Below are 24,503 nucleotides of genomic sequence, written 5' to 3'. Positions count from 1 at the left end.
ACTAGTGCCTCAAGCAACGAGTAACGTGCATGACACCATCGCCCTGACTGACCACATGCAGAGACTTTCCCCATACTCGTCTATTGGAATCCCAAGAAAACAGATAGCATATTTCCAATCGTCGGCACTTTGACGCATCTTACATCAGACTTGGAAGTGCAGGTTTATCTCTACCCTTTTCTTTGTATTCTTTTCAGGTCAGAAAGTGAATTTAACTAGGGCAATTCCTGTTGTTTTGGTCCCTTTGTTATAGTGTTTGGCTCTCAGGCAAACTCCCTTCGTGCTACAAGGGCCTTTACCATGTGCAACGTCACATGACCAATTTTACATATTAGTCTCCATTAAGCTCCATCCACCAAGCCATCCAGCCTAACATCACCTGACGTCGGTCATGTATGGCATGCCTTAAGCCCTACCACGCTCTTCCTAATGGCCCCATTTGACACACCACACAGTGCTTTTTACCTTGGAAGTCGTGTCATGATGAAAGAAAACATTGACCACTCTGAATACAACGAAAAGACACAGCCCTGCCGGGCACTCTTCCATCTTGGCCAACGTTCTGTCTTTGTAAATACATCCTGTAAATAGTTTTATCTATGTAACAATATCCACAGCCTTAGTACTGTCAACACTGCGATGGAATTGATTTCATTTAAGCCATAGTGCCATTTCCACTCTCCCACAGGGTACAGCTAAATGAAGCGTCACTTTACTTCAGAGGAACACAAATATTACTGAGTACAATTTATACTAAAATACTGGCTTTTGGACATAATGCCAATTGTTCAAAGTGCACTAGAACAGCAAGTACAGCTCCACTATGGCCCCTTTAATCTCAGAGAAGCAATTGCTGATGCAAAGAGAAAAGTCATAAGCAGCAGCATATGCCACTGAGCTACGATGTGTTATCCAAATAGCGTGAGATATTTAGCCAGACATTCAGACTCTTGGAGCATCTGCACATTTACTGTACGACCATAATGCCAAGATATAACTGGGAGCCATAGTGCCAGCATTGTCGTTTAAAGAGCTTCTGATCAACCAAAATATGTTAGGTGCTGCAAAAACTTTAGGTACCGCATGACTATCCTTGGCAGAAATGAGGCAAAAGTAGGCGCATCATGATCATCATGCTTGTATGAACCATTCAAGTCAGCAGAAACATTCAAAGCACTTTGGTTGTGGAAACAGTTTGACCTAGGTGCTGATGACTGCAGAGTGGACCCATATTACATCTTGGCCCCACAGCAATACTGCAAGAGTAATACGTGCACATAGAACTGAACATATCAGATTACTGTTTTTTGTGAATTGTCTGATAAATTTACTTCAGATTTATGTGCACTGCAAAGCACCACACGTGGGAACATGTCAGAGGACCGTTTTCTGTAAACTGTCTCACAACTTTAACGAATCTCGTTTACATGTGCCTTTCATAATTTTCCTACAGCAACAGGCATGCCAAGTGCAAGTATTCTACACAATCATCATACAATACCCTTTTTAAAGAATGTTGATTCACTGCGTAGGGTTATTGGCATGGCATAAAATCATAAAATGTTTGTTCTATGAAAGTCGAAAAGCTGTTGAACACAGACACCCTGAATTGTGCCAGCAAAGTGAGTATTGACTAATATATATGGTACACATGCATCCTAACTGGAAGAAGGATACCAACATGTCTACTTACTAACAAAAAGAGAGAGACAGAGAAAGAGAGAGAGAGAACTGTGACCAGTTGACAAACCTTCAAGCAGTCAACATCATATTTTTTTTACTTTCACATGAACGCAACCTAACTGTACAAGAAAGAGTGGTCATTGGCCTGAAGGAACATAAAATCAATAAAAGCAATAAATCACTAAAAAAATTTAAAACAGCCCCCACACAACATGCCTCTCTATCAGGAGAGCCAGAAAGGTCTCCAGTTATATCCCAACTTTAGGGTGTCAGTAGTGTTTGCAACGCATGTCTGAAATACATGAATAGCACAGCAATATAACAATTCTTTTGTTTGAAATTAAATCATACATACACTGCATAAGCTTATGTTAACCATGTTTATAAGCAAAAAATGAGAAAACTTAAGATTACCATAGCAAACTAATGGAGACCAAGCTGGCAGGCTCAACTATGCAAAATATTTTTTACAGTCACTGCAGCTTATGATGTGTTTCTAGCCACAGTAACATTGTACCCAAAATCTTTACAACCACATATAGCTCCACGATTTTGTAGAAGCCTTTCAGTTTTGAGAGCAATGATAATTCCATATCCTTTATATATACAGTGCGACAAAATATGCAAGAGAAAGTCATGCACACATTATTGTGCATTTTGGGCGATTTAACATGATACAGAAACTTGCAGAAAATGCTGGAATTTATAACGCATGAAAAGAAAACACAGCAGTTGCAGTTATTTGCAAACCTGCAGCACACAAATGCAGAATACACAAGCTCTTGGCGACATCAAGGGTGAGAATAAGAATACCCAGAATACAATGACCGAAATAGTGAAAGTCCATATAATACAAGAAACTCAAGTGATTGAAAACCAGGTTTTGGTTCGACTGCTGCAATGAGCTAATGTCTGCTCAAAAAAACATTAACAAAGTATTAAAATTCTGCTCAGTGCAATGCAATAGTTCTTAAAAAATGGGACTCAATGTATCAGCACATACACATCACTGCAAGGGCGCTTGTGTGTATTGCAAAAGACGAGTGGCCTCTGGCATTATGGAACAACACGTACACATTAACTTGCAATTTCGAGGAACAAATATCGGGTCAGGTAGGTTGGTGACTGTGTGGTAGAAAATAGCTCTAAATATAATAAACAAAAAGTGTGCGTTTATTCTTTCCTTTGTCTCATTTTTTGCAGCACTGTTTTCCACTCTCCAAAGAGCACACATTTCAAAAATGCAATGTTTGTTATGGATATGCACAAAATAATGTCGCGAAGGTCACAGTAGTGGCACTGATTTTTGCTGTCTTCACTGTTTGAACCAGATCATAAAATATGATGAGGTGCCTTACACAGAACTGCTTAACGGTGGCCATAAGTTGAGAACCTCATCAAACTGCTGTCCCAATTGTTCGTCACAGTAACAAGACCAACTTTAACATTTGGCTCTGACCGCTACACCAGCCGTGACAACAGATGTGAAGTAACGTTGACCGTCAACCACAGAAATAAAAAAAAAGAAAAAAATGTACGCAGAAACCCAATTCAGAAGCCACCAGGACTGGTGCCACCACAAAGCAGTGGCACCTCACTGCTCTTCTTACACCCGATGCTGGTGGCAAGTCCCATGCTCAATGAGTGGTCTAGGAGAAGACAAGGACACGGTGCAGAGTCTCAATCAATGATCTCGGTAATCACAACCGATGACGTCGACGGCTGTCGTGTACTGGAAGACGACGAGCCTGCAGCGTGCGAGTCGTCTTCTGCTTCAGAGACCACCACCCTTCCTGATGTGGGGTTGCTGCCCATCTGCTGCTGCATGAGCAGCTGCTGGAAAGCCACTCTCTGCTGGTTGATGGCATAGTTCCTTGCCATCTGAGGGTTGACTCCACGTGCCATGCAGTAATTGTAAGCATTGGCATAGATTTGTTCTGCCTGCGACATGCCTGGCCTTACATGCTGCGTTGCCTGTGGCCGCTGGAACTGGTACTGCGCCTGCTGCTGTGCAAACTGAGGACGTGCCTGTGCCTGCTGGTAAGCCTGCTGCCTCATGTAGGCCTGCTGCTGATAGTACTGTTGCTGCTGTTGTTGCTGCTGCTGTTGCTGAGGCTGTGTTTGCTGCTGCGCCTGCTGTTGGAGCAAAATATATGGCACAGGTTGCAACAGCTATGGCAACACTACTTCCCAGGCACTAGTATTCTGCGAACAACCAAGGATAGACAGTTAAACCTTGATATAATGAACTTCGAATTGACAAAATTCTCAATACAGTTAAACCTCATTATAACGAACTTCAATACAATGAAATTCTCGATATAACGAAGTATTTAAGTTTTCATAACTTCTTGTCCATAGAACACCATATATTTAGAACCTCAATATAACGAATCGTATTTGTACGCGATTTCAATATAACGAAATTTCAGTGTCGCCGCAAAAGAGACAATAATAGAAACTTCCAATTGAATTACAAGCGGCTGCTTGCAAACGCGCCTCTCAAATCGTAGGCCGTGCGACAAGAGCAACCGCCGAAGTGGAGCAACATCATGTTCCGTATGAATTCCAAGTGCGATAAGATCCTATCGCGGCCCGCGTACTTGCACGCGAAAGCGAGGCTGGCGCTGCTTAATTTATAACGCCGATGTGAAGATATCATCGACGTACATGGCATAAAACCGTATCATTCGTCACAGACTCCCAAATTTAACAAAATGAATTGTTTTCTGAATTCAAATTTGATTTTTTTGATTGCGTGATAACTCCGAAAATTCAGAGGCCCCTTTCGGTGTAAGAAAAATCTATCGGCGCCTGTACTTATTTGCATAAATGGTTTAATTTCAATACAACAAAATTTCGATATAACGAAACAAATTGCCAATTTTACCGACTTTGTTATATAGAGGTTTAACTTGTTAACAAAGTATTTAACTTTTTATAACTTCTTGTCTATAGAACACCAACAGTGTGTTTATACATAATTTCAATATAATGAAATTTCAGTTGCCGCTAAGGAATACCGACACAAATGAAAACCCGCATATGCAGATGATAAACTGGTTCAATTACAAGTGGTTGCTTGTGAACACACCTCTGAAATCACGCGCTGCGTGAGAAGAGAGACCGCTGAAGCAGAGCAGCATCATGTTCCGTGTAAAGTACAAGTGTAATAAGATCCTATCGCACCCCGCACAATGTATGCTTTGGCCGCGAGTGAAAGTGTGAGAAGGTGAGCCGAGAAGGATGGTGGCTTGATGAGCGCCATCTTCCCCTGCGCAAGCCAGCAGAAGGGAGGCGAAAGCGAGGTCATGGTGACACGATCAAGTGTGTGCGATCTAGTGTGGCCGTAGCTGTGTATGTCTATCAGTGCATCTGACCGCATACACGGCCCCCGCACTCCCCGTTTTAGAGATGATGTGTCACGTGTACAAAGAATGGGCGTGCCGTGATGGCATGGCTTCATGTGAACTGTTTTATGTGCATTTAGTGCTGGAGGATGCGTAACCTCAAGTTTTGGAGACGTGTTCAAATGAGAGGCAGACAAGGCATTCGCTCCTTGCTGCTGGTGCTTTTCATGATAGTATTGTCCCACTGCGGCCAACCCTATCAGCCGCGAGAGTGGAGGGAACGTGAAAGCATGGCTGGCTTTGCTTCGTACTGCCGATGCGAAGATATTGTGAACACCACATGAAACCATACCTTTTGTCGCCGACTGTCAAATTTAACAAAACAATTTTTTTTTCGCGTTGAGATATATGCTTTTTACGATTGCCCTTTAATTCAGAAAATTTTCTGGCCCCTCCCATGCAAGAACAAATTATTGGCGACTGTACTTACTTGCATAAAAGGTTGTTTTTCAACAAAACAAAATTTTCATGTAATAAAGCAATTCGCCGATTTTACCGACTTCGTTATATACAAGTTTAACTGTATAACATACCGCTTTGCAACCCCATCCAGATTTCTACAGAACCACACGCTTTTTTAATTTCAGTTGAATTTCATTTCAAATTTTATGCGCAGAAGGTGCTGAGAGAGAATACAGTGAAGGGATTCAGATTAATTTTGACCGCTTGAGTTCTTTGAAATCTGCATGAACCTACTCAAGCATTTTTGCATTCCACCATCGTCAGAATGTTGTCACTGCAGTAGGGATTTGATCCAGTGACCTACTAGCAGAACGCCAAAGCCAGTGAGTAACTGTGGCGGATATTAAAAAATTAGGGCAAGTTCAACCACTGCCTGTGTTTCATACTGGCATATCAGTTGCTTTCTTCAGCCACAGCCCTTTCCAACATGGGCTTCACTGAAACATGTGGGTGAAGCGGTGATTTAAGATTAGAGACAAAATTACAGCAGTAGTGCATCCAACTGTGGAATAATGATCATAAGAAATACAACGCTTGCAGTCATAGAGGAGTTTGGCAACATGTATTTCTTTTGCTACGTTGAGCACTGTATTTAGCATCGTTTAGCTTCAGAGCGCCCACTTCAATTATTCCTTAATCGAATTCCCAACAAAAAAAAGAAGGTCTTGAAGCAACACACAACCTATGAGGGACTCTGTGGTGAAGGGGCTATGGGTTACAATCCAAGGTTGTCTAATGCCCACCTAAATTTCAGTACAACAGCATTATTGCTTTCTACCACCTGTCACAATGAAGCTGAAAGTTTGGTGAGCTGGCCTTTGTTCATCGCTGGAAAGCAGTACTGCAGGCCAATATTAGAGCAAGTCCTAACACACTACAGTTAAAGCTCATTAATTCTGATTTCACGGGGCTGAAAAAAGAAAAATGTCTGAATTAACCAAATGTTTATCAAGGGTATAAAAAAAGCTTACTAAATCAGCATGCATTTACTTACTTAATGAATCAGCAAATTCTGTTTCAATTTAGCAATTTAGTGTCACACCCATTCAACAGGTGCCATTCAGTCTATTGCATATGTACGAGCAGACATACAGCTCAACTAGTAAGCAATAGCCATCAACTCTTTCCCTACCATGGGGAATATAGGTGTTTTTTGTATGTTATGCCAGATCTTTTTTATGGAGGAACTACTGCCCTTCACATTTTATGCAATGCACAAACAAAAAGCAGAATGAATGCAATTTTCACACACAATAGCTTTATTAATTAGATCTACGTCAAAACAAAAACAAAAAATATAAACTTCCAGAACTAAGATTGTTGGATAAAACTGAGCGAAATTTGTAAGGACACGCTTGTATCTACTAAGAAAAAGAAAAGTGTTACGAAAATTCTGAAATATACAAAATGTACTACCGTCTAATAGGCACTTATTCAAAAAAAGAAAAGTGTCATAGACCAAGTCTCCCACTACAAAAATTCAAATGCAAGCACTACAGGAGAAGCAGTTCCTCAATGTAAAGCGTAACGGAATGTTGCATATCTTGGTAGCACTTCTTACAGTTTCTATAAGTCTCCATCTTGGCAGGCTGGTGCTCAATACCTTCAGATGGTGGGGGTGAGTGAACTGGTGGTGTATCCTCAAGTTCAAGGAGCTGTTTCACTAGGTCCATTCTGAACGCAAGCTGGTCACAGCGGGCAATTCTTCTGAGCTCAGCGATCTCAGGATGTGGCTTCTGGTGTTTCTCAAAAATGATAAAGCTATTGACACATGCAATTTCAATACAATTAAAAAAAAAAGGGTTTTCTACCACCGAACAGACTTCTGTAGCACATTGTACGAACTAATCAACTGGTCCGACTTGTTGACGCCAAGCATTCCTGCATTGCATTCAATAACCAGCCGTGGTTGTTTTATTAATACAAGATTGCTGCCATTGTCCACCTTTCCTTTTTTCCTTGTCATTTGGCAAGCATGTGCTGGCTTGCCGTATGCACAGTGCTCACTATGTGCAACACCGGTCAATCTTTCCACTGGAGGTAAAGAATGCCATTGTCCCAGAGACATCTCCTCACTTGACCTTTTCCCAGCTGGTTTCTTTTAGCTCCATTGGAAATCCACGGTGGTATTTGCATGTCGTCTCACACACCAGTGTCTTGCGTTCAAGCAAGTGCCGAAACAGCGAGGCCGACGTGTAGAAGCTATCCATATATAGATACAGTATGCCTGGTCAAGGTAGAGATCGCAGAGATGGTTTACAACATTATAGGCCAAGCCATTGGCACTAGGCTTTTCATGTTTGCCAGTGTATACAAAGAATAGAATTGTATACCTAGTTGTAGGGTTTTAGGGCGAGCACCCACAATTTGAAGCCCCATATGGTCACTTTATCTGAAGATATATTGCTGGATTCCGGAGTGGCCCCTTCGATTTGACCATCCGTTCATCAACAGAAAGTTCCCGGTGTGGCTGGAAAAACTTCACTGACCATTTGTTCATGTGCTGTAGCAACCATGAAATTTTGTCCAATTTCAGCCTGGTGCGTCGTACGTCAATGTCTGAGTTGGATACATGCAGCATCCCTAACAGTGCCCAGAAACGCCTTCTTGGCATTATTTTCAGTGGAATCAGAGCAGCAAACAAGCTTGACCTCTCGAATAAAGGTGTAGCTGCGGGAGCTCGACCACTCCTATGTATAGAAGAATGCCTATTGGGGGCGAGCTCCACCACTGGAAAAGCTGGTGCCACCGTCGGCATGACGTGGCATGAGGGATCAAGTGGACACAGCGGCCGCGTCGGCTGCGTCGGAAGTGCCGAAGCGAGCTGAAAATGAAAGTTTAAAGTCCCACCTGCACTGCGGTTCTGATTAAGCAGTGAGGCTTTCCTGTCTTGGGTGCCTGGTTGACAACATATTAAAGCACTATAATAGGTAGTGGCTGCCTTTGGAGGCATGCAGCATGGTGGGCTACTACTCAAAGCCGCAGTGCCGGACGTATGCAACGGAGCCCAGTGTAAGCCTTATTCACACGTGGCCGCAGGACAAGAAATTGCATGAAGCTCGGCTCGCGAAACTTAGAACTGGCAGACACCCAACAGCTAGAACTCGAGTATACAGCAAGCACACACGGGAGGAAGATTTATGCTAAGGCGTCGGGGCTGCGATGTTCGATGAGTAGCACAAAGCGCGTACTGAGACGCCCGCCCAGGTGCTGCCCGGCTAATGTCATGAAGTTTTGGTCTATGAACTTGTTGATGCTAGCTACTGGCAAGTTCACAGTAATGGAAAGAGAACCATAAGAAGCACATAAAAAGAGGCATGACATGCTCACGCATGTGTAGCACCAAACAATGAAATGTACTGCATTAAATAAATGAAGCAGTGGGTAATTGCTAGCTGAGAAGACCGATAAACATGCAGTGCGAGGCAACTTGAGAAATAATGGTATTTAAACGTCCAAGACCTTAGGAAAAAAAAAAAAAAGAAACTTCAATCATCATGACGAGATATCCCAAGTCGCCCTCGTAGGTGACGAGGTCCGTAATAACAAAATTATTTTTGAACAGCTCTGATAGTTTCCACGCAACACTGGTTGCTTGCGTGCTGTCAAATGCTCATATGCTGCTGCCTAGAGCCCACGGCACGGTGCGAAACATGCTCGCAGCAAAAGCGAAACATTGTGCGCGGAGATACATGCAGACGCGCAGTCGGTCGCTGCGAACTCGTGCGATCGCTGCATTGAGGCTTCATTCTGTTATGCTCTATTTGGCCATACAAGCAGCCCACTAAAAGAACATATTTCACATGGTTTGCTCTCAGCATTCGCCTGCCTTTCATGCAAGAAGCTGGTTTGGAAGACTCCATCGCGATGACCGTGCGCAGTGGCATTCACTGCACGTATTTGGCAAAGAGGAAGCGTCTGTAAATGATTCTCTGCTTTCAGCTTGCCCAAGATTATTATTTTGACAGTAAAAAACTTCCCTCGTTTTGCGAGTACAGTGGAATCTCGATGATACGAATCTCACGGGGTCACGAAAAATATTCGTATTAGCCGAAATTCATATCATCGAAACAATTAAAACTAGCTAAATTAAAGAGTCAGAGGTGAACTCACTCAGGCACACATACGTAAAAAGCATTTATTTCTCGAAGAAAAAGTCTCTAATATCCTGCCTCTTTTTCTTTGTCAGGTCACTTAGCAGACTTTGTTCAAATCCATAAAAACGCGTGCACGTGTCGTCGCTGATTTCATCCGCGGCCATAGCACGCCTCAGAACATCGAGCGCGTGCAGCGTTTCAGCCGCCGGTGGTGGACCTTCGCCGTCGCCCACTTCCAACACAAAGAATGCGGTCCGAAGCACAGCAGCTACTCCATCCGATGGCAAGCAGAAAAGCACAAAAGCACCAAAAGCGCCACCACTTCAAACTCTTCGCGCCCAGTCGCGGCCTCCGTGTCCGCGCCTCCACACCTAAAATCCGCACCGAAAAAGAAGGGGACAAATCGCGTGACTGCGCAATGTTCTCTTTCGCGGCCATCGGTGGGGCGGCGAAAGCTGTGGCTCATGCTCGCGGTCGAGTCCGTCCGTGTGCTGAAATCGTGCCAACTGTGCCCTCTCCGCGCAGCGGCGCAACCTCCTCCCCTCCTTAGCAACTGGCGCGCCGGTGAGAGGCACTGCTGTGCATAGCAACCATGACGTCGCACAGTAGCGGTAGAATGAGCGCGCGTGCGTCAGCCATGCGTCGGCGGTGCTAGCTGCACCGCCGCTCCTTCGACAGATGTCTCGTTGCAGTAGCTAGAGAGATACACATGGCCCCGAAGCGGCCCAGTGATTCTGCGCCAAGCGGTTTGGGCAAGCGGCAGCGGACGCCGGATTCCCCCAACACCAAACGTCAGAAGAACAAGGAGCGAATGCGCATGCAACAACTGAACATGTCACTAGATGCGAAAGCAAGGGAGGCAGAACGGAAACGCCAACAGCGACTGATTAGATCGCCGGGTACCAAAGGCGGGGAGAATCAGAACGAAAGCGGCAGCAGCGACAGGCGATATCGCCGAACACCAAAGCGAATGAATTGGAGCGCAGACGGCAGCAGCGTCTGGCTTTCGCTAAGCACACTTTAGAATTTTCAGTGTCCTCGGTAATTTTCGTATCAACCAATGCGGGCCGAAAATTGATTCGTAACAACCGTTCTCTAGCACGTTGCAAAGTAATGGGGCTCGGCCGAGACCACAAAAAAATTCGTATCATCCGGAAATTTGCATTAGCCGTGATCGTATCATCGAGATTCCACTGTACTTACAGAAATGTCCAGGAGGGCTGCCATGTGGTGTTTTTATTGAGTGCCGTAAGCAAAACCTGTGAGAAGCGCGCCGTGTGATCCCTCCTACTACGGAGGGGAGGCGCTTCCGACAGACGGCTACTCCATAAGTCCTCGCCCCCAATAAATAATCCTTCACGACTAGCAATGTGACCGAGAAATTGAAGTTCTTCAAAACCAAAATGGCACTTTTCAGGTTTCAAAGTTAGACCAGCTGAGCGTATTGCTTCAAAGACTGCCTTTAGACTCCGTAAGTGTTCCTCGAATGTGGTGGAGAAAACAATCACGTCGTCGAGGTACACCAGACAGGTTTGCCATTTGAGGCCCGAGAGTACCGTGTCCATTAGTTGTTGAAACGTTGCTGGCGCAGGACACAAACCGAAGGGAAGCACCTGAAATTCATAAAGTCCATCTGGCGTCACAAAAGCGGTCTTCTCACGGTCTCTTGCATTAACTTCTATTTGCCAGTAGCTGCTTTTCAAGTCCATCGACGAAAAGTAACGTGCGTTTTGTAGCCTGTCCAGTGAATCGTTGATAAACAGTAGCGGATAAAATTTTTTTTTTATGATCTGGTTGAGTTTTCGATAGTCGCTGCAGAAGCGCAGGCTACCATCCTTCTTTTTTCATCAATACAACAGGCAATGCCCAAGGACTCTTAGATGGCCGAATAACCCTGCCATAAAGCATCGTTTTCACTTGTGTTTGTATTGCTTTGTGCTCTTTCGGTGCTACACGATAAGCATTCTGCCAAATTGGTCTGGCGTCAGCTTCGGTGACAATACGGTGCTTAGTGAGCTGTGTCTGGCTAAATCATGACGTGGATGAGAAGCAGTTCTTATACTCATCGATGAGCTAAAGAAGGCTGTTGCGTTCGACGGGTGATAAGGTGGGACTGATATCAACCACAGGGGCAGGCATAACCACGGCGGACGTCGCGTGCTCCAGTGAGAGGCAGTCCTGTAATGCGGTAAATTCGTCGCAGTAAGCAACAGCCGTGCCTTTAACAATGTGTCGACATTCCCTGGTAAAATTCGTCAGCAGGAGTACAGCATGTCCGTCGTGTACGTTTATTACGGCCCTGGCGATGGAAATGCCTTGACTCAGTACCAGTGCATCGATGTGTTGAATGACACCAGTCCCGGTGTTCAAGTTGTCGCAGATTACAGGTACGAGAGAACAGCTTCGGGGCGGAAGTGTGATGTCGTCGTCAGCGACACGTATGCGGGGTCGCTGGTGTTCCGCGGGGTCGATGTTGTCTGAGCTCGTAGAAAATGTGACGACGAGGTCACGGACATTAATCACTGCACCGTACTCTCTCAAGAAATCCATCCCCAATATATGTTCCTTACAACGCTCGAAGAGAATGACGAGGGTGGTGACGAAGGTCGCACCGGCGATTGCTATTCTGGCTGTGCAATTTCCAATCAGTGTCATCAACTGGCCACCGGCAGTTCTGATGTTGGGCCTGGTCCACGGCGTCTTCACTTTTCTCAGCCTAACGGCCAGTTTTTGACTTATCGAAAAATGCGAACAAGTATCGACGAGAGCGGCCACTTGGCGGCCGTCAATGCAAACGACAAGATCGGCGCTGACGGCGCCGGTTACAGGGGGTGTGGTTGGAGTTGTCGAAGTTTTAAGAGTCGTTGACCGTCGGTGATGGGGCTCCTGGAAAGCTACTCAGTTTGCAACCTCACTGTCAGAGGCCGCTGCCTTTAGTTTCCCCGGTGTGGGCTAGGGGACCTGCCCCTAGAGACGTCAGGAAAATCGCAACGGGTCGGTGGGGTGTAACGAGCCGGAGAAGGGGAACGCAATCGAGGCGTCGTTGAACCTTCTGGCCGAAAGTTTGTAGAATTTCCGTTGCAGGTACGTGCAGCATCAAACACAGGGTAATTGCAGTTGGGGAATCTTGGATACCCAGCCACACGGTAAAGATGTCCTGCTTCGCCGCAATGAAAGCATAGCGGCCGGTGGTCAGCGGTGTGCCACAAATTGGTGTTTTGAAGCAGGTAGCCGACAGAGGATTCACCGGAAGAATGCGGTGCAGCAATCGGCTGGTGGCGGCTGTGACTGTCGAAAATAGGGCATCGGGAGTGGCGGTGATGGCTGCGTCGTAGTGGTTAACGGTGTCAACAGCATCAAAGTGGTGGAAGGTGGACGACAGACAGCTTCCGTGTAGGTTAATCATTGCGGCAGCACTTGCCAGTCAGGCGACGAAAAGGCCTGTCGAACTTTCTACCGAACGATATCAGCGATAGAAGCCACTGCTGGTGCTATGGGAGAAATCTCGAGCTGTCGGATCTCCTCTCGCACAATCTCTCGGATGACTTCATGCAGAGACGTCCTGCAGCTCTCAGGTAGAATTGAAGCATTGACTGGCGAGTTCTTGCGATCATATTGGTGGTACCGTTGCTACAGTGCCCGTTCTATAGCGGTAGCCTCCTTGGTAAATTCGCTCACTGTCGTCGGTGGGTTCCTCACGAGTCCGGCAAACAGTTCCTCCTTCACTCCGCGCAAGAGATAGCACAACTTCTTTTCTGTGGCCCCCCATCTCAGGGTGTGCTCTACGGAAAAGGCGGGCCACATCTGCAAACATGGCAACGATCTCATTTGGTTTTTGAATACGGGATTTGAGAAGGCGCTGCGTGTTCTCTCTTCTGTCGCTACTAGTGAATGTGTCTAGCAGCTGGGTGCACAAGGCATCCCATGTGGTCAAACTTCTCTCCCGGATCACAAACCACGTCCGCGCACTGTTTTGAAGCACAAAATAAACATTAGCCAGCTTTTGCTGTGAGCCCCAGTCATTATAACTGGCGACACGCTCAAATCGGTCCAGCCAATCTTGGACATCTTCAAAAACGTCCCCCACCTCCCCACACCATGGAAACTTTCTCGGATCTTAGGACATCTTCAAAAACGTCCCCCCCCCCCCCCATGGAAACTTTCTTGGATCTTAGGACTCTGCAGCGTCATCTGCGATGTAGTTGCAGTGGCCATGGCGGAAGTCTGTAGATGCGTTCCTGCAGGGTCCTGCAAAGGGCTGAACTCGGGCATCAGGCCTAGCAGGCGGCGACTGTACCGGTGAACAGTAGTTTCGACGAACGAAGGTGATTCTGCATTCGATGTATGGCTCCGCGAAGGGGTGCTGAGCATGAGGCAATCCTACCCAGCACCTCCACCAGTGTCACAGCCTAGTAGGAGTCGGGAAAGCCGGTGTAGAGGGCATGTAAAAGCACTTTATCAGAGCAGTCAATGCGACGTCATTGTCGTCTTTGTTTTTTCTACTTGCGTGGTACTTCAGCGTCGTTTTCATCGCCTGGCACATACCCGTGGCAACCATATAGGATGTGCCAATATCATCTCTGCAGGAGTGACCTACTTGCAGGACCCGCCTGCTTCACTGTAGGTTGGTTTCTCCAGGATCATGGACCAGGCGTATTTGTTAGTGTTTTTGCAAATCGTGGTGATCACCTCCACTGTGAAAAATAGCCTGAAAACATTTAGCGCTCGAAGCAAACGGCGAGTTGCATGCTGAAATGAATACTCGGTTCCCTTGCCTGGCAGAACGCCACTCCTTGCTGCGCAGGTGGCAAGGAGTGTTGTTCAAATGATGTGGATACTCTGTCAATTAGATAATTAACATCAAGAACGCAAATCAAGCACTCCAAATGACAACGAAGACGGGCCGAAGCAACAAGAGAAACTAACTGGGCTGCAGCCGCCAATGTTCCAGGCTGGTTTACGTTGTCGTCACTCTCCGATTCAAAGTTGGACGAAAATGTACCATCCTCAGACTCGCTGCTGCTTGTTCCATCTATAGAATCAGCCGCAAATGCAGCGGAATCACAAGATCAAGATCTGTGATCTTTCGAAGTGTGCGTGCCGCTTCCACAGGCAGTCATTCTTGCTTTCTGCTTTGACGATCGCAAAACTTCGGAGCGTGATAAAAAAATCACCGCCAAGCAAGAAAAATGCGAACTGACTGGAAAATGTCTCCTACTTCACGTTCGATGATGCAGTATGTCTGTCAGTGGTGCACAAGGCCTTGAAAGCGACGTTTCAAATCATTGTTAGCGGGCTAACTGTGCCCAATGGGCGGGGTACGGAAAGAGTTCAAGGGGTCCTAAAATGCCCTTTGGGCTTGGTGAAAGAAATGCACTTTATAGTTAGCATACAAAGCTGTGAACAACTCAGCCAAATTTTGCAGTCGTGCGCAGCATGTGGCGCTTGCAAGCGGAGCATGGGGATACCTTCTCACTGTGATTCTACAAGCATGAAACCGACTTAGTGCTATGAAGTCACCTGATGAAGTCAGGCTGAAGTAAGCAAAAATCTGCTTTCGAATTTCAATAAGAATTGTGTACTCCTGGAAGAAGCCAACTATCGTCTACTCACGCTCAGCCGCTGCCCCCTGTGTAGGAATTGGCTACCTTGCTCATCAGTATTATAAGCATCATGTCTCGCCAATTTCAACTTGTTTTGAACACTTAACTAGCCTCGAACCACGGGAAACTTAAGTTCAGACCACACACACGCTAGCCAGGGCATGCTCACTCTTGATCGCTCCTGGCTAGATGCCTTGTCAGATTTTGCTTTGTATCGAGCTATTGACAGCGCTTCAATATGTGCAAGTTGGATGTGGCTACCATCTGTTGGTCCAGGTGGTGCAGGACAAAGCCGGTCCACACCATGTAACATGGCCAGACTGGAGCATATGAGCATGAGAGCGCACTCAAACCCTGTCATGCACAGAGCAAACGCTACGCATACACACTACAGTTACATGTAGCAGCAGCCCACTATGTAGCGTAGATACCGTGGCCACAATGAGGTGCTGCGAAAACCCCATTCACTGAGCGCACTGTGGCTGCCTGAGGACAACCACGTTAGGTGTGTCCTAGGCATCAAAATCTGAAATAGCGGCATCTATGTGAACATCCAAAATCAAATTTGAACTGTGCCACAATGACTCCGTAGGCGGAACATTGTGGGCGTGCCTCGCTTCGCCGTAGCCTTTGCAGAACAAGGTAAAGTATTTCTGTATTTGTATTTTAACTTCAAGTGCATTTCTCAACTTCGATAAAAAGTGTTAAAGAGTCCCTTTAAACCAAACAAGTTTCACTTACCACTCCAAGTCCTTGCAGTTTAGTAAGGACCTGGTTCAGCTGTTGAATAGCCATGCCAGATTCCGTCAGTTGTGCAATAATTTCATTTGGTATCGGCTGCTTGAACTTGAGGAACTGAAATGCAATTCAGACCAATCAATGAATATTAGTGGAAAGAAAAGAAGTATGAAATTCATAAGAAAATTGGCGATTAAAGAGCTTACCGTGGTTCTTTTCTCAAATGCACTCATTTGTCGCTTCTGGAACTCTTGCTTGTAGGCAAACAAAACCCTCCTTAGCTGATCAACGAGCTGATTAGGTGTCAAGTATGGATACTGCGAAGTATAGATAAAACATTTTTTATAATGAGATGAACATACAGAAAATGCACTGCATATACTACCCTAAACAGAGTGGAAAACATTCTCAACCATAACAAGCAGAACTAATACATCAGTGAAAAATAAAATCTGCTGTTATTGCTGTTTCAGATAAGGGCATCCATCAGCCAATATACTGAGTGTCACAGCTAGCATGTACCCAGTTTTAACCCTTTGAGGGTCAATTTTTTTCGCCATATGCAACCGCCAAGGGTCGATTTCTTTTATTGCAGACTCCAATTCTTCTTAGGGACTTACCTTGAAAAAAATTTACCGTAACTTTTCCAGGGTGACCGTAAAGTGAGAAAAAATATTTTGCGTTGGTATATACATATTTTTCATTCATGAATAACAAGAATAAAATAGTAAATAAACTTATAAGAATTACAAATTTGATGCATTTTATACAGATAGTTCATGGCTTTGAAAATGCACACACGAGAATATTTCACAACTCTCACCTGTTCCTGCTCTTACATTAATATGTACCTCCATAGCGTAATTGAACTGCATAGATGTGCACACTCAAGAAAACTGTGTGGTTGTGTGCCTGTCAAAAAAAACAAAATGTGTGACAAACTTGCACTAATCTTCATCTTATCGCCAACCAGAGGGAATTAGTTGTTGCGAGTGTCAAAAAAAGCAACGGAAACGCATGCACGGCGGCATCCTTCCTATGCGCACCCTTGTGAGCACTAAACGAGCGAGAAACAAGCGGCAGCCTTTTGAGCGATTAGTAACGAGATAGATATCAGTTTTGCAAATGAAAGAAGAAGAAACCGCCTGCGCAACCAAACCCAAACCGCCGCCCGCCCGCGAATACGCAAGCGGTAGCAGGAGCAAACCAGCTCTAAAACAAACCATGCAACAAAAACTGAACGAGGGAGGCATGCAAAAAAATTCCCTTTATTCCCACATAGTGGCAGCACATGACAGAAAAGAAAAAGTTAGGAAATTGGTACGCTTTTTAAATGTACAGACGGCGCCGTAAATATACGGCACTGGCCATTTTTGGACTTGTTCACGGTGCCATATATTTACGTCATTGACCCTCGAAGGGTTAAAGAAAGTCTAGGCTGTCAATGCAGCTAAAACCAAATGCATGCTGTTGACCAACATGTAGAAAAGGAGTGAATTTTTTTTTTACATTTCTTTCGTATTAACCTATGTACATTTCACATACCGATTCTCAGAGATTAAAAATAGTATGGATCACTTTTCAAAGCTTTACATCAAAGAAAGCCAGTGTGGTAGCCCATTTACACCTCAGCAGTGACGATACCGTATACTTCAAGAAAGGGCTTTATTCAGTACATGACTTACCATATTTATTTAAATATAAGGCTAGCTTTTCTTTTTTTTAATTCTTAGAGTCACAGTCACCTCCTGCCTTAATGGGAGGCAAATAGATTCAGTCAGTGTTTCAATATGGTGGCAGCAGTGCCACATTTCCGGCGATCCAGATTGTAGATGGCAGTGCAAATTATAGGAACTAAAAAACCTTAGCAGGTGAAGCAGTATCATACTTTGGCACATATGCAAATGCGATAAGAATTAATGCTGCAGTACAGGTACCAATGATACTTTATTCAAACGAATCTTTACGGCACTGCACTGCCCAATGCCGCGATTCTCGCCAGCCGGCGCAAACTTTAAAAAAAGTCGGTAAGTTTCTTTTGGACCTTGTTTGATCCGTGAACCAAGGGCTTTCGCTCCAGTTGGGCAACGTCCAAAAGGAGGTCCTCTGTGGCGTCGCATGAATAGATGAAGTTCTGGATGCCGTATATGTGCCATAGCACCTCGGCGAACGTGGTAGGCACAGGCACGGCATCTGTGGCGTCGCCGTTGTCTTCATCCGATGCTGCAGCAGTGTTGGCACTAGGCAAAGCTTCCTCGACGGCGTCATCCAGCGACAGCTCGCCGCAGATCGCAACATTGTCGTCAGCCTCCATGTACTCGGCGAAGGTCGTGGTGACGTTTAAACCTTCGAATTCGTCGTCGGCGAAGCCTGAATCGACCTCAACGGCATTGAGGTTGTTGCATCCCCAGCAGAGGAGGCAGTCTCTCGCTCAAAGCCACAATGCTTGAACGAGTTAGCGATTGTGCTTCGCGACACTGCGTTCCACGAACTGGCAATAAAATGCATGGCGTCGAGCACAGTGATCTTTTTTCCCCGACTCGCTGTGCTCCATAGCTGTCAGCCGATGCTGCACTAACCGCTTCCGGTACCCTTGCTTGACATACTTAATGATGCCGACATCCAGTGGCTGCAGCTGGCTTGTGCAGTTGGGCGGAAAAAAAAAACAACCTTTATTTTCTTCAGGCTGGACATATCAGATGGGTGGCACGGTGCGTTGTCCACGAAAAGCAATATTTTCCACGCCTTAGCACCCATTTTGTGTGAAGAACATGTGCGATAAACCTAGGCCTCTCCGCGCTACTTTGTCGGCGATATGCTGCTCGGAAACTGGAAGAAGAGAAACGCTTCCCCAACATGACTAGAGGCGACACCGCCGAGAAGAGAGGGAGAAAGTGATTGTGGAAAAGAAAAGGCCCTATTTCAGCACAGCGGGTGTCGCGGGTGGCTGGTGGGGGGGGGGGGAGAGAGAGAGAGAGAGAAACACTTCCCTAACGTGATGAGAGGCGACGCCACCAAGAAGAGAGGGAGAAAGTGATTGTGAAGAAGAAAAGGCGCTATTTCAGCACAGTGAGCGTCGCGGGCGGCTGCTGGTGGGGGAGAGAGAAACGAACGATGAGACGAAGAAGAAGGAGGCAGGGAAGAAAGCTGCGCCAGAGCAAACCCGTCGAGCGGTGTGAAGTGCTCCGCATGCAGAGAGACGGAGCGAGGAAAGAGACCCGCGGCACTTTTCTTTTGTCAGCCGTTCCGTCCTGCGCCTCATGAGGGCCGTTGTATAAGGCGGGCCTGGCGTAAAATTGCGTGGGATAACCGGGGTTTTTAATGCATTGCTTCTATGGGGGGACTTCGCCGGGACTGTGCTAATCCGTTGTAAAACCCAGGTCGTCGCAAAACCGGGGGACGTGTAACCGGGGTTCCACTGTATATACATATATACATATGGGGTTTGGAAAGCTGGTCAAGCCCCCCCCTCCCCTCCTGGAAAAATAAAAGCTGTCCGCCTATGTGCGTCTGTAGGAATAATTTCTTGCCAGATAAAAATCACTCACACATGAAGGTTCAAAAAGATGACGGCCTGCTTGAGTACCTCAGACTCAGAAATTGTGGCAATGCTGGCACACGCAAGCCAGGCAGAAAAAAAACATGCTCTGGGTCTTACCATACTGTACACAGATCAGCGTTTCTCAGCTATGCAAAGTCAGCGACACTGATACTGCTTGATTGAGCCACCACTATGCAATTGCATAAATTCACTTCTGTGTCTGCTTACATGATCCTGAATGTGTACAGAATTGTGAACAGAATGCTCCCAACACAGGTAGCAATGAGACGTGCACTTTCTTAAAATAAAACTACAATACAAGATTACTTAATTAAATAAAAATAATGAATGGTCGTCTACAGAAGCATTCAGTTTCCCCATAATGTTCATCCTCAACACAATGTAGGCAGACGCAGGGCAAGGGCCCTCGCCCTCCTCAAGCGTGCCAAGGATGATTTCTACTCGGCAAGGTTTGTCGACGCAGCCCAATATGGACAGTCTTCTAACTTCGCCATTGCCCTCATTGATCATAACGGACAGATAGTGAATGCGGCTTCCTTAAAGTGCTCAACACCAACCAGAGTGGAGCAGGTCGCAGTTGCTATAGCACTCCTAGACAACAGCAGATCACAAATCTTCACTGATTCGAGATCGGCGGCCAGGGCTTTCGCTTCAGGATCCATCGCTGAGGAGGGTCACAAGATTCTCAAGAACAAGATAATCTCTCCGCACACCATCACATAGTTTCCGGCTCACCTCGACCCCCAGCTTGACTCCTTTCCCAATCTCAATTACATTGCTCACTCCCAAGCGCGCGCACTACCCCACCGCGCGGGAGCAGGATCAAGCTCAGACTCCAGGGTTCTCGAGTTTCGGGACACTCTCACTACTTTCAGGGGAATTACTACGCGCTATCACCTGGGTAGGAGGACTTATCCTCCCCCTCACAGCAAACTGGCTGGACCTCTGGCGTCCATTTTACGCATGCTTCAGACTAAGTGCTATCCAAACCTGGCCCTTTTCCACACGATCACTCCAGAGGCTTTTAGCTCTACTTGCCCCGACTGTGGGGCTGTTAGCAATCTCGCACACATGCTCTGGCAATGCCCCTCGTTACAGGGACCCAATCACATCACGGAAGAAGAATGGAGCTCTGCCACCCAGAGCTCAGAACTTTCACGTCAAACTTGGGCAGTCCAGAGAGCCCACGATGCGGCGGTTAGGCTCGGCCTACCAGTCCCCACGTGGGAGCGGCCCACAGCTGTGCCCTAGGGCAAAGCTTCTCAGGACCTTATAATTAAAGTTCTTTGTCTGTCTATCTGTCTGTTACACGGAAGTTTGATAAATCTAGGTTCCAAGATATCACCTATAGTTCATGCATGAATGCAACACCCTCTGCAGAAAAGGGCATTCACTGAAGTCATGTTTCTCTCACTGTACCTGACAAATTGCAACATGAAAGCAACCATAGTAAATTTCACTCTTCCATGACTTTATTTTGTCCTGTGGCATGGCAATCAACAGATGCTAAAAGTGAGTGGTACATCCAGCCACGATTTCTTTTGTCCTACCAGTATAAAGCAACAAGGCCTGCACAAGCAAGTCTGGGCAGGCAACACATGAACACTTGCTAGGCTTTTCCTTTGACCAGAGGCCACATTGTAGAAAGGGGACTTTTCAGATTTCATACTTCTACAATGTGAAATGTGACAAGCACTGGACTATTCAAACAGGGCCTGCAAGCAGCGCAAAGCAAAAGGTGCTAATCTGCTTACCTTGACTTTAATTTCAGCAATCATCTTATGGAGGTCTAGCGTAAGCCTGAAGCTCTGCCCACTGCCCTCTGATGGAATGCCCGTTGCTGGAAAAAAAAAAAAAGTGACCATCAGTTCCAAAACGCAGAAGTACACAGCAGAATGGAAATCTGGCAATAAATGGTTTCACCATAGTTTCCTAAATATGTTACTAGAGGGAAAGAACTCTGCCACTAGTGTCTAGGGGAGCTTCAAACAAGGCAGTTCAGCCAGCAAGGGAATGATGGTTAGTGCATAGATTTGACTAAATTAGTTTTTTCTGGCTTTTACAGCTTTGTGATTTGACAAACTAATCACTTTCCATAAAATATTGGGTTATATATGTGACATTCCGCAGAAATGATGCATGTGTTAACGTCTTTTGCATTTAGAAAAATTGTATTTCTTCAAAATTTAGGCGAATAAAGGTAGATAAAGTGCTGTAACTAAAGCCCCAAGCACGAAGATCAGACAAATCCATGTACTAACTATCATTCTCATGGCAGCTGAACGACTGCAGCACAAGAGTTACCTCTAGTAATTTTAGCAGGAAATTCTGATGAATGATAGTGTCATAAAATAAAGCCACTGCCTGTTTTTTAGTTGTAAAAGAGTACACAGTCCAGACGCATAGCCTGAAGCTATGAAATCACCACATAACAGGAAAGCCTTCCATAGAAGATGTGCTCCTATCAAGAATTTCCAAGCAAAAAACATCTGCTAAAACATTTCATTGGTCTAGTTGTGGCAGGGCCAAAAGGTTATGGGATGCACGTTTCGAAAAAAAAAAAGTCTACTATCTTGCCCGTTTTAGCTTGCAGCCACTAAAATAGTCAAACATTATGCTGGTCAAAAATACGAATATAAGCAACACACTTGATATCCAGGCTGTGTGTCTGGGCTCAGGAAATATTCAGCTCTTTCTCAAATCCTAAATCCTGTGCACTTTTGACCCTGCCTGTTGTGGGGATGCGCGACTATCACACGTGCCCTGATACATTGTTTTCCCACATAGCTCCCGTCTCCCGTAACCCGGCTTCGCCGTGTGGCTTGGTGCCAGCGGCAGTCAGTCTGGTTGAAGCGCATTGCAAGAGATGGCATGAGTATGGCTCTGCTAACGCCATCTAACGGCGGGGTTACTTGGGCACAAATAGGAGAAGGTTCTTCCTCGTTGGCTCCGGGTCCGCAAGCGGCATGGACGTTCTGCGCATGCATCAGGCAGCAGCTAGTATGCAGCAACATAAGAAAATCAAGATAACCAGGCATATTTTGAAATGTCAGCCTCAGAACAAGCATGCCACATGAAACTGATGTAAAGAATCACTAGTTTTCCCTTTTTGTGCTCACTTTTGTTGCTTTTATTTCTACATGGAGAAATGCAGCATTGCGGGTATCTGAATATCTGATCTCGCATTTATGGAGATAAGAAGATGGTGGCGCTGCTTCAACGGAAAGCAGCGCTCGCACAATCAGCACCACAATAGCACCTACCAGAGCCCCATTTTCTTCCCAATTTCAAAGACAAAACACTAAAGAAGTGAAATTTTCCTATATTCTGCAGTGTATTTATTCAACATATTTCGCCATGTGATAAAGGAAGGTCGTGGGATTGCAGGAAACAAAATTTAAAGAAAATCTGACATCTTGAGTGGAAATATTGCCATGCCTCCTTTTAATTTCCCAATTTTTAAAATGTATTTGGGTGATACGAATTTTGGGTGATACAAATCTTTGAACCATCCCAAGAGATTCACAATATTGAGATTCTACTGGTGTTTTTACAACAAACGCTTGAATAGCGCCTCCCTGTATATCGTTGGCTGCATGAGTGATGCAAGCTTACAATGTGATCAACTTGCTGACAGAGGAATACCTGGCGGAGTTCGTCGACTCTGCATTGAGGAACTGTACAGGCAAAACGTTGGATAGAGGGTCTCACTGAAAGAAGCCTCATTTTTTTGTGAAGATGACATGACTGGTTATCACTCGAGTCAAAATAAAATGCCTCTCCAAGCCGAGTCTTCAAAAGACATGGTAGACTAGTCAAACGGAATTGCGACTGGATTTAGTCTCTGTTCAAGAAATGATGGCAGTAACATGACAGAGGCAGTGAGAAAAAGAGGCATATCGCACTGTTTCAAACATCTGACATGCTGGTGGACAGCAGCCTGGTACAGGCACAGAATGCCCTAACCTTCTACATGAGATTTTTGAGGCCATATTTCTATTTGATACCACAGGTTCATGATACCTTACTAAGGTCACCAGATGGAAATTTGGTGCTGGTGTTTGCATCAGCCAACATTAGGGTTATTAACACGGGCCAGCAAATATTTTGCACTCTCTTAAACATGACAACTGCTGTGGGGTCTGTTTGATGCAATGCCAGCAGTTCTTTATTGAGACTAAATACTTGCACTTTATTAAATTTAAACGCTGATCAATTTCTTATGAGACAGTAAATGAAGTCAAGAATTCATTACGAAATTTCCGCTTATCAATTTCTACTTGTATCGTGTTATGAACATTTTATCCCTGCCAGAAATACAATGTCACATTAGCTGCTCTCACAAGGGACAATAATCAAGAGAACACCTGCTGTTACCTTTATGTAGCGTCTCAATAAATGGCTGTGACAGCTGGTCACAGACGGCAATGGTGGAATGAGCACCGTGCAATGGGCTAGTTCAATAAACGAGAGTGTCAAGAAGAGCTGGTTTCGTCCAGAGGAAGCATTCAAAGCTTTATACTGCACCATGTTTCAAGTGCAAACAAGCATTGGTGCTATCCTGTCTATTCTTCCAAGTGGTTCAAAAAGCCTGAATGAAAGTTGTTTTCCGAATACTAAAGGATAAAGAGTAAATTGCTGTAGACGGCTGCTGCTTAAAGGCCCATGACAACACCATTCAGATGTCGCAATAACAGCGGAAGCATGTAGGCAGTTGTTTAAGCGATAAACAAAAACTTGAATGAAATTGTTTGGCAGGCAAGTTAGCTAATAGGTTCTGCTATTTGCGTCTTAAAATATTTTGCTGAGGTGTCTTCCAATCACTCCTGGTTTTGCATGACTGATGTGAGTGGACCTTGTGCAGACTGAGTTCATGTCAGGCATCCTGCAGGTTGTACAGTCAAATCTTGTTACTATGAACCCCACAGTAATGCATTTATCAAATTTA

General features: G+C 45.4%; 1 protein-coding gene across 1 annotated transcript in view; it reads right to left on the bottom strand.

Moving 5' to 3' along the window:
• Positions 1-1,751: 1,751 nt before the first annotated feature.
• The window catches only part of LOC142579407 (uncharacterized), a 135,862-nt gene continuing 113,110 nt past the window's right edge, over positions 1,752-24,503 (bottom strand). The window contains exons 24-27 of the mRNA XM_075689553.1: positions 21,310-21,395; positions 16,200-16,310; positions 15,997-16,110; positions 1,752-3,819 (exon numbers count right to left, since the gene is read on the bottom strand). Of these exons, the coding sequence (XP_075545668.1) occupies positions 3,364-3,819; positions 15,997-16,110; positions 16,200-16,310; positions 21,310-21,395 (767 nt within the window). The 3' untranslated portion in view covers positions 1,752-3,363. The remainder of the gene's footprint in view (positions 3,820-15,996; positions 16,111-16,199; positions 16,311-21,309; positions 21,396-24,503) is intronic.

The sequence above is a fragment of the Dermacentor variabilis genome, chromosome 4, assembly GCF_050947875.1.
Source record: "Dermacentor variabilis isolate Ectoservices chromosome 4, ASM5094787v1, whole genome shotgun sequence".
NCBI lineage: Eukaryota > Metazoa > Arthropoda > Arachnida > Ixodida > Ixodidae > Dermacentor > Dermacentor variabilis.
The sequence above is the reverse complement of the archived record's forward strand: the minus strand, read 5'-3'. Positions and strand labels throughout refer to the sequence as shown.